At 30.6% G+C, this 14,977-nt stretch overlaps 1 protein-coding gene across 8 annotated transcripts in view; it reads right to left on the minus strand.

Moving 5' to 3' along the window:
* Nucleotides 1–14,977, minus strand: part of LOC127739260 (equilibrative nucleoside transporter 3-like) — an 85,465-nt gene that overhangs the window by 36,341 nt on the left and 34,147 nt on the right. Inside the window, exons 8-13 of one of the 8 annotated variants that reach the window (XM_052250891.1) lie at nucleotides 8,836–8,866; nucleotides 7,496–7,659; nucleotides 6,181–6,286; nucleotides 4,786–4,871; nucleotides 3,520–3,722; nucleotides 1,273–2,015 (exon numbers count right to left, since the gene is read on the minus strand). The exons of 1 other annotated variant lie outside the window; for it this stretch is intronic. In XM_052250891.1, the coding sequence (XP_052106851.1) occupies nucleotides 1,904–2,015; nucleotides 3,520–3,722; nucleotides 4,786–4,871; nucleotides 6,181–6,286; nucleotides 7,496–7,659; nucleotides 8,836–8,866 (702 nt within the window). In that variant the 3' untranslated portion in view covers nucleotides 1,273–1,903. Of the gene's footprint in view, nucleotides 1–1,272; nucleotides 2,016–3,519; nucleotides 3,723–4,785; nucleotides 4,872–6,180; nucleotides 6,287–7,495; nucleotides 7,660–8,835; nucleotides 8,867–14,977 lie in introns of those variants that run through there. 6 more of the 8 variants (XM_052250890.1, XM_052250888.1, XM_052250886.1 and 3 more) reach the window with 6 other exon arrangements.

Raw genomic sequence — 14,977 nt, forward strand, 5'->3', positions numbered from 1 at the left:
GTCATACTTGAATGTGCAAGAGACTAGATCAACTACTCGAGTTGATATCAAGCGATATCAAATTCCCACTCTTTATGAAACCTATAATTGTAGTTCAGTTTCTTTAAAAGGAAGACAAATTTTGCGGTTTAAGAAACCAAAGGGTTTTTCGGTAATTCCACTGTTCAATACAAAAATGTAAATATCAACATCAACACACTTTTAGTTTGATATCTTTTGTTCAGTATGTCATGAACTCATCACACACTTTTGGTAGGTTTTTGCAAATTTACCCAGCATGCATTAGATTCTGAAACTATGAATTTGCTAAATTTGTCCCCTTAATAAAGAATTTTCAAGACTTGTCTCCTTTTGCAAAAAGTAGTTTGTATATATGTAAGGTTTGTATTTTATAAACCTCAGAGATCTTTCAACCAAAACAAAAAAATGGTAGGATATTATAAAGCAGAAGAAAATAATAATAATTATAATAACAAAATAAAAATTAAGTTTGAGTATGAAAAGTACTAAACAAATGACACTTAATTTTGATAAGCTTGAGCAAGCATCTATCTTGATGCTGTTAAATTAATATCTAATGGGTAACCCCGCCGCATGTTTAAACCCGCCGCATTTTTGCGCCTGTCCCAAGTCAGGAGCCTCTAGCCTTTGTTAGTCTTGTATTATTTTTAATTTTAGTTTCTTGTGTACAAATTTGGAGTTTAGTATGGCGTTCATTATCACTGAACTAGTATATATTTTTGTTTAGGGGCCAGCTGAAGGACACCTCCGGGTGCGGGAATTTCTCGCTGCATTGAAGACCTGTTGGTGACCTTCTGTTGTTGTCTGTTCTATGGTCAGGTTGTTGTCTCTTTGACACATTCCCCATTTCCATTCTCAATTTTATTAATACATGAGAATATGTCATATGGTATCCCAAACTTTGAGAAAACCAAAATATATTTCTTTTAGATAACATAGAGAAAGCTGTGATATCTGATATCAGATCTATTAAATATCTTAATTTGATGCAAATAAATGCTTTAGGATATTCTGCATTTATCATCATGCTTAACCCTTAAATAAGATCAATTCCAGGAAGACCTCGCATCTATATTATTGAATGCTATCATTGTGCATTAACTATAATATCATGGTGTTAATTAGATATACCCAATCAGATAAGCACCCTCAGATGATGTATATTTTATAATTTATACATTTTTGTAATTATTACATAAATTCAAACTATAAAAGTACACACCAAAACAACCTGAGTATTTAGTTGAGCTATTGGCAGAATAAAAACTTGAATTATTACATCTATGATTAAGAAATTAACTTAAACAAATGGTAATATGACTACACCAGTGCTAAAGGCCTGGTCAAATTATTTTTCATACCACATGATTTGTTAGTCAGTTCTTATGTGCAAGTCACCAACATTTTCAACAATTTCCATTTTGCTTTTTATGGAGACTCCAGTTAGTCTACCTCCCTATAGAGATGGTTATTATTCGTTCTAAAGCCATATAAAAAGGTCAGAAATGTAAATATTTATATAATTCAAGGAAGCACTTAATTTAAAAATGATCACTACACTAAACTTTACTCATATAAGATGCCTTTTTTTGCTGGTACATACAAGTAAACTTAATACCATGCATTCTTTATGCTTAAATATCTCTAAAACTTTATAGTCTCTTCAGTTAAGAAAAGATGACCTGATTGCAGTTTGTCTACTGTCCAAATCATCGTACAAATCATTTCCGGACATAATTTATAAGAATGCTTGACAGACCAAGAACAAATGTTTGACACACAATGGAAAATGTTTGTCATATGTGCCAAATGCTTGACAAATGATGAAAACCATTTAAAAATACCCAAGACAAACATTTGACACATTACTTAACACAGGAGATTAAACTATTTTTACAAGTAACAGCCCAAACAATGATCCCAATGCTAAACCAACAGTCATACAAACAGACATCGTAGCTCCTGTAAACTCTGCATACTGAGGGAATACCTTCCTAAAAATAGAAAAAAAAACCATATTACGATAACCTCTGCACACTAAGAGAATACCTTCCTAAAAATAGAAAAATACAACATATTATAATAAATTCATTGCCACACTCAATAAAATGTTTCACCAACCAACTAGACTATTTATTACAATTACTTCAAATGTTCATTGAGTATAAAGCTAAGTGAGTCAAGGTCAAATATGATGGTTGTGTTGTGACAATGTGATAGGAAGTTGTTATGAGATACTTGCTCTCAGAGACCATACATAAAACAGTTTAGTGATAATAACAATAGAAATGTCTGTTAAATTAGAAATTGAAAAGATTTGTAACCAAGCAATAGCAGCAATGTTCACAAAGAATATTACAATATAAATCGCATATCAGTATAACTTAAGATAAATTTCAGTTACAGCATATTTTGTCAAAAGAGCAGAATGAGTATGTAATTACTTTAGACGAAACATAAAACACAATGTAAACCATTAAAATTTACATGTACTTAAGGCCCATACAAAGTTATGTTATTGCAAATGATTGAAATATGTTGTGACCAAATGATAGAAGTGTGTTGAAATCAAGTTAGAGGGGTGTTATTATATTTGATATAATTACTAAGGACTTAAATCTAACACTGAGTCCTCAGACAAAAATGCCTAGTATTATAATGACAAGAAAGTGATTGGAGGGTAACAGGAGTATGTTTTCATGTTGTGGCTGAGTGACTGGAAAATGTTGTGACCAAGTGATTGGAATGTATTATGACCAAGTTATTGGAATGTATTATGACCAAGTGATTGGAATGTATTATGACCAAGTGATTGGAATGTATTATGACCAAGTGATTGGAATGTATTATGACTAAGTTATTGGAATGTATTATGACCAAGTGATTGGAATGTATTATGACCAAGTGATTGGAATGTATTATGACCAATTTATTGAAGCAATATACAGATACTTACTTAAGACCTTACATTACAAACTGAGTACTGAGATACCCAGTAGAAAAGCCAATTTAGTGAAATCGTATGTCATAAATTGTGTCCGAGTGATGGGATCATCTTGTGACAAAGTAACTGGATAGAGGTATAAAATATACTTACTTAGGACCATATGTTACAAATAGAAATAAGAAGTTATAGTTTTATGACATGAGAAAGTGGAGAGTTGTGACCGACTTATAAGAGATGTGATACTTAAAAATACTGCAAATCATCTAGTTTTAGTGAGATATATTGATGCGACTTTTGAAAATAGAAAAAATACACACAAAGTTAAAAAATCATGGAAATAAATCACAGCAAAAAAGGCAAATTGCAGAAAAAAATATCTGATAAAATAGGTTGGTTTACAATACAAAAAAAATCATTTCACACAATGTTATAAGATAAACTATTAGACATGCCCAGTTGTTCAACAACTTTGTCAAGATTTAGTGATAATGTCTGAGTGAAGGCCAATTGTTATGAAAGATTAACAGGAGAAGTAATATTAGAATACTTACTTTGGACCATACATAACACACAGTGTACTTAGATAACCATTAGAAATGCCCAGCAGCATGATGAACACAAGTGGATACATGTCGCTATTGAACACAAGTGTTGTATTATGTCTCGGCATTACATTGCAGAACATCAACAGAGGTATAAACACAAAACGTATTACAGACAATGTTAACATCAACTTCGTCTGGTTTGGGCGAGGCTGAAAATATAAACACAAAACGTATTACAGACAATGTTAACATCAACTTTGTCTGGTTTGGACGAGGCTAAAATTATAAACACAAAGTGTATTACAGACAATGTTAACATCAACTTTGTCTGATTTGGGCGAGGCTGAAAATATTAACACAAAACGTATTACAGACAATGTTAACATCAACTTTGTCTGGTTTGGGCGAGGCTGAAAATATAAACACAAAAAGTATTACAGACAATGTTAGCATCAACTTCGTCTGGTTTGGGCGAGGCTGAAAATATAAACACAAAGTGTATTACAGACAATGTTAACATCAACTTCGTCTGGTTTGGGTGAGGCTTGAAGTATAAACACTAAAACATATTACAGACAATGTTAGCATCAACTTCGTCTTAATTGGACAAGGCTGAAAGTAAAAAATAATTCATGAGATATATATATACAATGTGTACTATATAATGTGGTTCTGATTCACTGAATATAAATTGAAAATCATTTAGAAATAATAAATGCTTTAATTTTTCCACAAATCTTGATTACTGTGAGTAAGTTTATTTATAGGGGCGCCAATTTCGTGGATTGAGAACAATTTGTATTTTGTTGATACTAGATACTAGGTTTTTGTGATTTAAAATCTCTGCACACGAGTCTAATAAGATATTTATATTTTGTTTAATAATAAAATGTGTGATTTACTTCTATCATGGAAATGGAGTAGGAGGAAAGACGACTGCTCTAAGCCTCTTAGCCAGAATAATATCTGAGTGTAGGATGGCTTGTTTTGCAGTGGATTGTGGCCTTATAAACAAGCATATAGTTGACCTATAGTTGTTAATTTCTGTGTCATTTGGTCTCTTGTGGAGAGATGTTTCATTGGCAATCATTCCACATCTTCTTATTTTTATATAAACAACAATACAACTCAGCATGTTGGACTAGCTAAAAGCAGGGTGTCTTCATATAACATTCAAATGCTATCAATGGATATGCATATCATTTTTGCCACATGTGGAAAGCAGCAGTGAGTCACAACTGTACAAAATGTGTTATTTAAGTTATTACTTACAAAATGAACAATTCCAGTAAAAGATCTTCCTGTCCAATCTCCAACATTGTATAACAGGAAACAGATAACAGGAGTGAAATATTTTACTGAAAACAAGAAAACCATTAAATATAATTCAATTTAATTCAATATACAATACACTTAACCCTGCAATAAAGGTCACCTCTTTTTAGGGAAAAAACCCTTTACTTGTCCCACTGTTTTGATGGTTTAGCATTTTGAACCTCATTTAAAAGGTAGCCACTCTGATAAGGTCAGATGTATCTGGTTCATGGGTTGACTTTTAACCTTTATATAACATGTTTGACTGTACATGGAACAGGTATGATATGTTTTACCTATTTTACCAAAAGATAATGCAAATGTTGAAATTAAAATAGCAATACTTTTCCATGTAAGTTTTGCAAATATTCAAAGTCAATGAACCATGACTGAAGGTACAGGGCTAACAAATTTCCATGGAAATGAGATGTGCCAATGCTAAGACAACTGCATACCAAATACCATTGACTTTTTATAAGTCGTTCCCTTTAAACAAACCTAAACACAAACATTAACTTGTAAACTATGTAAAAGTTTCAAAGTCAATGAACAATAATGAGGGGGTAGGGTTATATAATCTCCATGGAAATGAAACTTGCAAATGCAAATATCATTGACTTAACATTAGTGCTTAATCTTAAAATGACCTAATCACAAACTAATACATGTAAACTAAGCAAAAGTTTCAAAGTCAATAGACCATGACTGAGGGGTAAGGACCAAATATTCTCTATGGAAATGAGATATGCTAATGCTTATACAACTGCATACCAAATATTATTGACCTACCACTAGTGGTTCCCCATAAACTGACCTAATCACAAACTAATACATGTAAACTAAGCAGAGTTTCAAAGTCAATAGACCTTGACTGAGGGGGCGAGGCTAAATAATCTCCATGGTAATGAAATGTGCCAATGCTAATACAACTGCATACCAAACATCATTGAACTAACACTAGTGGTTCACCATAAACTAGACCTAATCACAAACTAATACACTGTTGACCCCACCACTACCGACGCTGAAAACAGCATACCTATGTCTCGCTTTTTGACTCCGTCAAGGCAAGACAAAAATAAGAACCAAATTTCAGATGCTTTGGGCTTTTGATTTCTTCAGTTTATTGAATATTTGATAGTCTTATTAAATTGTTTACCTTCTTATCAACAGAAAATATCCAGATGTACTGTGAGCTAATTCTGACTAATTATACGCCCACATATGTTAAGAAGGTTTGACAAAGTAGCTAAGAAAAATATGATAAAAATTTACCCAGCATGTTTATGACATTTAAACAATATAAGTTTTCAGGGGGTATAATTCAGATTATATCAACAAATAGTGACATACATCTCCAGTCCCCACTATTGCATGACTGTATACTTGATGCCAGGGCAGGAAAACAGGCTAGTGTCACTAGGAATACCAAACATACACTAATTCCCTCCACCCAAATCTGAAAATAAAGAACAAATGTCATATCTTTGCATGAAAGTTTATATATTTCGACATTTATATTTTTTGTTTGCAAAATTATCAATTGAAAAAAGTACATGTATAACTTAAAATTCTAATTAGAGAATGGTAGAAAAATAGTACTTGAAAATATTGTATAGCTCCTACTCGATATATACAGTCAAGAAGAATCATAAGAAACTAATATGAATTCAGTGCAATAGACTTGCCATCAAAAACTGTCTAGAAAAAAATTCTTGCTGATTTTTCTGTAGCAATTAAATTTATCTGGAAAACAAGAGTGCACACGCTGAAATGTCTCGACTTCTTTACTAATCGTTGATATTATACTGATAGTCCTAAATATAAAGCTTTATTACAACTGTCACATAAATTAACATTAACCAAGTAAACTAAACATTGACCAATGAACCATGAAAATGAGGTCAAGGTTAGATGAACCATGCTAGGCAGGCATGTACAGCTAACAATTCTTCCATACACCAAATGTAGTAGACCTATTGCATACAGTATAAGAAAAAACAGACCAAAACACAAAAACTTAACTATAACCACTGAACCATGAAAATGAGGTCAAGGTCAGATGACACCTGCCAGTTGGACATGTACACCTTACAGTCCTTCCATACACCGAATATACTAGACCTATTGCTTATAGTATCTGAGATATGGACTTGACCACCAAAACTTAACCTTGTTCACTGATCCATGAAATGAGGTTGAGGTCAAGTAAAAACTGTCTGATGGGCATGAGGACCTTGCAAGGTACGCACATACCAAATATAGTTATCCTATTACTTATAATAAGAGAGAATTTAACATTACAAAAAATCTTAACTTTTTTTTCAAGTAGTCACTGAACCATGAAAATGAGGTCAAGGACATTGGACATGTGACTCACGGAAACTTCGTAACATGAGGCATCCATATACAAAGTATGAAGCATCCAGATCTTCCACCTTCTAAAATATAAAGCTTTTAAGAAGTTAGCTAACGCCGCTGCCGCCGCCGTATCCGCCGGATCACTATCGCTATGTCGAGCTTTCTGCGACAAAAGTCGCAGGCTCGACAAAAAATCATAGTGAATGAGCAATTAAGGATGAATTTTAACTAGAATCATTTAAAAAATCTTAGTTTTTTAGCAATTAAGGATGAATTTTACCTTGAATCATTAAAAAAATCTTCTAACCTTTTTAAATACATCATGGTGATAAGAAAAAGGCTTTAATTCTACACTTTCACTAATGACATCATCTTTAATAAGAAGTTCTTTCTCATTTTCGTCTTCATAACTATATGAATTATTAACAGATTTGTCTCCCCCAACTGTCACAGTTTCAGTGGCTTTATTTGCTGAAATAATATTAAAAAAAGATCTCATCTTATTATGCTATCTCTAATTTTCCATATGGCCAAATATAAATAAATTGCCAGTTATTTTTTAAACGGTAAATTCAGAATTATTTGTTATGTTTTTGCAAGAAAAAAACTGCAAGGGGCACTGTATCTTAAATTTTAAAACAGTGTTTTCATTCTCACAGCATTATCAATTCCATAAATAACATTAATTGATCCCACATGTTTGTCCCTTGTTTAACAATTGAATCATAACTACATTCAAGACAATTTCTGAACACTTCCTCAAAGTCAAATTTGAATGAATTTAATAAAATTGAAAATGGAAATGGAGAATATGTCAAGAGACAACAACCCGACCAAAGATCAGACAACAGCCGAAGGCCACCAATGGGTCTTCAACGCAGCGAAAAAATCCCGCACCAGGAAGACCTGCAAATCTAGTTTTCTCAAACTATATGATATTACCTTTTGGCCAAACCCAACCTGAGGGCTAACATTGGCATATGAAGTAAGGTAGCTTTTTTTTTCTGTATAAAATTAGATGATGCTATAACATTAAATGAACAGATCTGTTGATTTTCACTTAGGTCAAATTATGCCATGATAAATCTTTTAAAAACATGTCTGTATTTCACAGTTGGATATTTCATAAACAGCTGTAATTTGTTCACTTTGTTGAGGATTTATGACTAGTTGTATATTATATGACCTTCTGTGAAACAGTAGACCTGGCCTTGTAGTCATAAAAATTTTGGTGTATGATTATCAATCTCAGACTGAGAAATCAACCAATCAAATAGGGATTTTTGTTATAATACTGAACAAACTTTTTTCTTGAAACACCAATTCAGTATTTTGATTAGTTAATGTCTGAGTCTGAGTCAGATAATAGTACTTGAAACTTTTATGACTGTAAGCCCTCGTACTGGATTATATTTTGATTACAAATGTTGTACTTCTGAGTACTGAGTAAAGTTTTAAGACTGCAAGGCCGAGTATATTGATTTTCCAACAAAAATAGAGATACATGTATAACATTTTTTTTATATTTTTAAATACAAGTATTGGTTACTATTGCTAAATTATTAACTCTTTTCACTAAGAACTAGTTCAATAAGATTTTTAAGTATTATTTCTTTTCAAAACTGCCAGGACTTTTTAAATACAAACCTTGTTTATTTAAATAATATCTTGAAAATTCCTTCAAAAAAAAATAAGACAACCAGTTATCAGGTCTTTCAGTAAATATGATACTCATTTGTACAAGCTTTAGAAAGAGGAAGAAAAGCAAGACTGGTTTCCTAACAATAAAACTCAATTCTATACTTTCTGACATTGAGTAGGGGCCTTCTTCAGTTTTTTATGTGTTAGGTGTTTTACTCATTGTTGAAGGCAGTATGTTGACCTATATTTGTTAACATCCTTGTCCTTCTGTCCTAACTCCTTTTTTTGAAAGTTGTCTAATTGGCAATCATTCCACATCTCCTTATTTTTATATATTGTATTATATGGATTCGAAATTGAAGTTTTAAATTCAGGCTTACATGTATAGTATATAAATTAAATTGTCTGTATTTTCCATAGTTATTGATATTACTTGGTTATAGGAATATACTATGAGTGATGTAAAAACAGTAATTTCAATGTATATAAAATCATAACAACAAAATATATGTTTGTGAAGACTACTATAACAACACTATAGGGATTGCTGCCATTATTTAATGAGATAGACATGTTTTAATGCCTAAACAGTCAAGAGGATAATTTATGACTTTCAGCGCGATTTTTCTGTATATTGTTTTTATCCTGAGGAAGGTGCCCTAGGCAACAAAACATATTGATCTTATCCAATAACTGCATCAATCTCTAAAGTGTTGTTGCCCTAGTATCCAATAACTGCATCAATCTCTAAAGTGTTGTTGTTATAAGTCTTCACATTTTATGTTTTTATCGTAACAAAACCCTGCATACCAAAATATCAACTTACGGAATTCTTTCATAAAGAAGATTTACAAGGTATTTGTTTTTGATTAAACTTACATTACTATAAAGGGATAAATATCCTAGCATTGTTATAAGAGTCCATCCTGTGGCTATTAAAAAGAAGATGAATGCACTTTCAGATACGTCTATACAAATACAGCTATCGTTACTATATTGGCTACAACAGCAAATATACCTCCTACAGCCTGAAATGTATATAATATAAATATAGATAGTTATTTACTATGTGGTAAGTAGTAATTAGGAGTAAATGTTATATGTAATAAAATCCATCATCATTATTGATATAAATATAAGTTATTGCTGCACATGCTTAATCAGACACTGAAATCAGTATTAGGTCATGGCACGTGAAAGCATTTGATTTAAGTATATAAAAAGTTCATATCTGACACAGCTTTTTTAATATCACACAACATATCAACACTCAACCAACCTGTTGGAAATAGACATTATTTGGGAAAAAAAAGAAGAATGTGTCTGAGGACACAATTGCCCCCGCTCAAGCTTTGCAATTTTAAGAAGTTAAAAAAGGGCATAACTCTAGATCGGTAAGTGCCTCACTGCCAAAATTTTTACTCTGTCTGCTAGTTTTGGTTCTCAGCATTGTGTATGAGTTACATACAATTTGGATGAGAAAAACTTAAGTTAGAGTGTGGAAACAAAAATGGGACAGATTGACAGATGGAAGGACGGAAGGATGGTCAAGGGTAACACTTATTGCGAACCAAATGAAAATTTTCCACAGATTCATCTCCTATTGTTTAATCTATTTAAACTTTTGTCAGTTCTATTGTCCCATTGAATAAATACAATAGTTATTGTTCTCTGTGTAGTTTTTCACTGGAACCTTTAAATTTCTTCTAAGAGAAATCCATCACTCATTGATTAATTCACCTGAGTAAAAAATTATCTTCTAAAAGATAAAAATACATGTTTTACATTAAAAAAAAACTGCATGTGATTTTGTATTTATTCAATATCAATAATATATTTTCAATCTGTTCAATGTAAACAGTGATTCAAACATTAACAAAAGTTGATTTCTGACAAAATTTAGAATCACATCTACAATAGAAATACTTTTATTTTTTTGAAGGTCTACATTAAAATAAATATATTAGGATCAAAATTTGTATTTGAAACTTTTTTTACCATACATGTATGAATCTTATATGGAATTGTATTATTATTCAACCTATATGCTCAATGTAGCATGTAAAAAAAACAATGATCTAACAAGTTTAAATAACAGAAGATAACATAAGATAAATATCTAAAATATCTAAAACCAAAATAAGACATATTTTTGAATGTATAAATGGTATATAGTCATGATAGTTGCAAATTTAAAACCTTTTAAACTAAATGACTGTAACAACATGTAAAGCAAGATCTAAAAACAAAAAATAAATTGTAAAAATATATATCCATAAATGTATTAGAATTAAAAAAATATATAAATAAACAAAAATTGTAAAAATACAGATTTTACTTCATCCATATTCTTAAAATGTATATAATTTGAAGCCCAAATAATGCCAATGCTAAATATAAGGTAAAAGTCCAAGAAAACAGTTTTCATTTATCATTACAGGAAAAACAACCATCACTAAGGACATCCTATCACTTACTGCCAGATTAATTCAGATAAAGTTAATAGGACCAGACTTCGGGTCAATTACATTGGAATGTAATTAATTAAATTACACATTACATTGCAAAAATGATCAATTACACTAATTACACATTACACAGTTTTTGAAATGTAATTAATTAAATTACAATTACTTTACTAAAGTAATTAATTAAATTACACATTACATTTCATCATAACTTTTTTTAAACAATATATATCATGTATATATAGCATATGTAAAATATTCATGTAAGCTTACAGCATATTTTTAGCATTGCATTTGATCATCATTAGTATTTTTAATGTCTTCTATCAACACATCTTATGATCTAGCAATACCTGCCACATCAGCTCCTGTCGAAACAAAGTGTTCAGACAGGAGCTGATGTGGCAGGTATTGCTAGATCATAAGATGTGTTGATATAAAAGGGAATTTGTTCCTATTAACTAGCCAATACATTAAGGGGTATTTTGACAACTCAAAAATGAAGCCATTTAATTAAACATAATATAAATAAATAATAAATAAATTAAAAAATTGTCCATGTTTTTTACTTTAAAATTATCATGATTATTCAAAAGTATGCTTGTCACTAGATTGAAAATAATTTTTTAGCACAAAAAATGTATAATGTCTCAATATTAGCAATATTTTGCTAATTAGATAAAATACATGTAATCGTGGCATTGTCCCTAGGCTGTTTTATTACACATTTAGTCTGATTAATTGCCATTTGTTTTTACAGCTGATAATTTTTATTTCTATAATCCTTTTGTGTATACTAATTTGACAAAATGATTGTGTGCAGTGATTTAAAATTCTAAATGAACTGTCTAAGAAAGATTTATACATTTGTTTAACAATACATACATGTATTTTGATCATATGAATATATACGTTATCAATCTATTTAGATAAAGATCTTTCTTAAAACTGAACAACACCAATATATGATTCTCACACTTTTTTTAAGTTATAAGACTATTTAGAAAACATTTCTGTATGTCAAATAAATAATATTTGTATTAACACAATTTCTTATCAGTAACATGATTAACAACATAAAAGTACATGTAATTGAAATGTAATTCAAAAGTAATATAGCATTACATGCTTTTTTCATTGTAATTAATTAAATTACTATTACATGTAATTGAAAAAATGCTCAATTACACATTACATTCAATTACATGGAAAATTGTAATGCATTACACTTAATTACCATTACATTTTCAATTACCCCATCCCTGAGACTTAATTCAATGCCATAGGAAACAAAATTAAAAGGTTTTTTTTAGAACATGTCAATGGCATATATTGCTTTAGATTCTAGGGTTTTAAGTTTAGCCAAAAGATTTAGGTTTACATTAAAGAATTATTGTTAAAATTGAAAATTCAAATACAACGGTACCAATTGCACTTTATAAATCCAAATTTTACTATATGCTTTCTTCAAATTTTAATGTAAGGAGTATCGTCCCAGAAATCAATTTTCATATTCAGAATACCATGAAGAGGCAACATATTCGATTACAGCAAAATGAAAGGAATATTCTGTTAATTTATAAAGAACTCTATATGTCTATCATTCGAAACAATAGCACACAGACAAACAAACAAAAGAAAAACAACAAAAATACCACGTGGTCTTGTTCCAAACTTGGTACAGACACAAACTGTGGTGGGGATAAACCAGTTTAACCTGCACACAACCCCCTCCCCTTTGACTAACTAGATCATATGTAGTAAAACTAGAACATACAATAAAAAATCTTTCCTTTTTTTTAATATATTTGTTCGCAAAAATTTTAAAAAATTGAGTTTGATGGTTTATGTGACCACAGTGTGTTGTACTAAACAATATTTTTTGCAATTCCTGATATTCTTTTTTGTATTCTATCATATTATGTATATTGCAGTAAATAAAGGTAACATGAATTCTATTACAGAGTTTCTACTTGTGATAAAAGAAGTCAATAGTACAACAGACTATTTCTACAGTACACAAAAGGTTGTTTAAAACTACTCTTTTGGTAATTTTTATAAATTAATTGAATGATTGTGACAGATGGTGATTCACTTTGAAAATCCTCTGTGCATATTTAAAAGAAAGTGCATCACATGATCTTAATCAGAGAATAATAACAACAAATCACCAGCAATCACCCTGATTCACAGTGAATCGCTCCATACCGGCAAGAGTGATTTTACTGGATCTTCTTATGTGTACTGTATTGATAATAATTTTTGTCATATAATTGATTCAAATAACAACATTAAAATTTGATGTAATGTAACTTATTAACATGATACTCCAAAGGTACTAATACGCACATAAATGATATCGTTTTGGATTTTCACTTTGTTCGTTTCGTTGCCGTCTGATTTTTTTCTATCAATTAGCTTTCCTGAGTCAGGGTAGTGCATCAAATGGACATCCTTACTCAATATTTGACTATTTTTATTTCACCAAAGCAAAATATTAATGGACCTGTCCCAGGTATTCTGTTTATATTATTCACATTTTTGACTTTTCTCAGATGATTTGGAGCTTTACAAATTTTTAAGATATTCATCTTTAGATGAAGCTTTCATGTATATTTTCATAGGTACAGCTGAATAGACGAAGATAAAAATTGAGATGTTTTGATATTAATTGTGTTAATTCTAAATTTCCTCATGGTTAATATTCCAATACACACAAGTTGATTATATGAAAATTCACTCTTGCTGGAGAATTATCAAAGCAAGTGTGGTTCATTTCCGATGATGTAGAATGTTTCTATCTGTGTGATAGATTTATCAATCTAATAAATATCCCTTTCCTCACCCATTTTTAGTTTAAACGTATTTTATTTGAAAACATGACGTACAAAATATGATTGCAGTATATTCAAAGTCCTTATATCTTAAAATCTTTCTCCTGGATCCCATATCACCACTTTTCACAAAAATTTACCCACGCACTTTGCAATTATAGTTTACAAAGAAACAGTGGGTGGTCTTCTAATGGAAAAGAAATAACAAGCATCTATAGCTGAAGACATTTTATGGCGACAATGAACCTTTTCCCAAAACATAAAATATAATGTAAACAATATTTAAACTGCAAGTGGAAAAATTCGTAAGGGTTCCGCGGAACCCAGTGTCTCGCCTACTTTTGCTGTTAATCGCAGGCTCAACAAAAATGAGGAAAAAAATCAATAAAAATATTCCTTTAGATACTATCTTTTGATTGTAAGAAGCTTCTGACAAAGTTTGGTATAAATCCAGGATAGTTTATGAATCTAATAAATGGTTTAAAAACTTTAACTGCAGACTGTATTTAATGTTAACTGGAAGAAAAACTAAGTCCATTTATAAGTAAAATACAGATAAACAGGTACAAGTTTTAACAAAATTTCCTTCTAGATACTAGCTTTTGATCATAAACAAGCTTCTGTCCAAATTTGGTACAAATCCAGGATAGTTTAAGAAAGTTATTAAAATTTTAAAAACTTTAACCACAGAGTGAATGTATTGTTTCCTGGCAGAAAAACTAAGTCCATTTATAAGTAAAATAAGGAAAAAATGAAATTTTTTTTTTAACAAATTTACTTCTGGATACTATCTTATGATCATAAACAAGCTTCTGTCCAAGTTTGGTACAAATCCAGGATAGTTTA

The sequence above is a fragment of the Mytilus californianus genome, unplaced genomic scaffold (assembly GCF_021869535.1).
Source record: "Mytilus californianus isolate M0D057914Y unplaced genomic scaffold, xbMytCali1.0.p SCAF_4, whole genome shotgun sequence".
Taxonomy (NCBI): domain Eukaryota; kingdom Metazoa; phylum Mollusca; class Bivalvia; order Mytilida; family Mytilidae; genus Mytilus; species Mytilus californianus.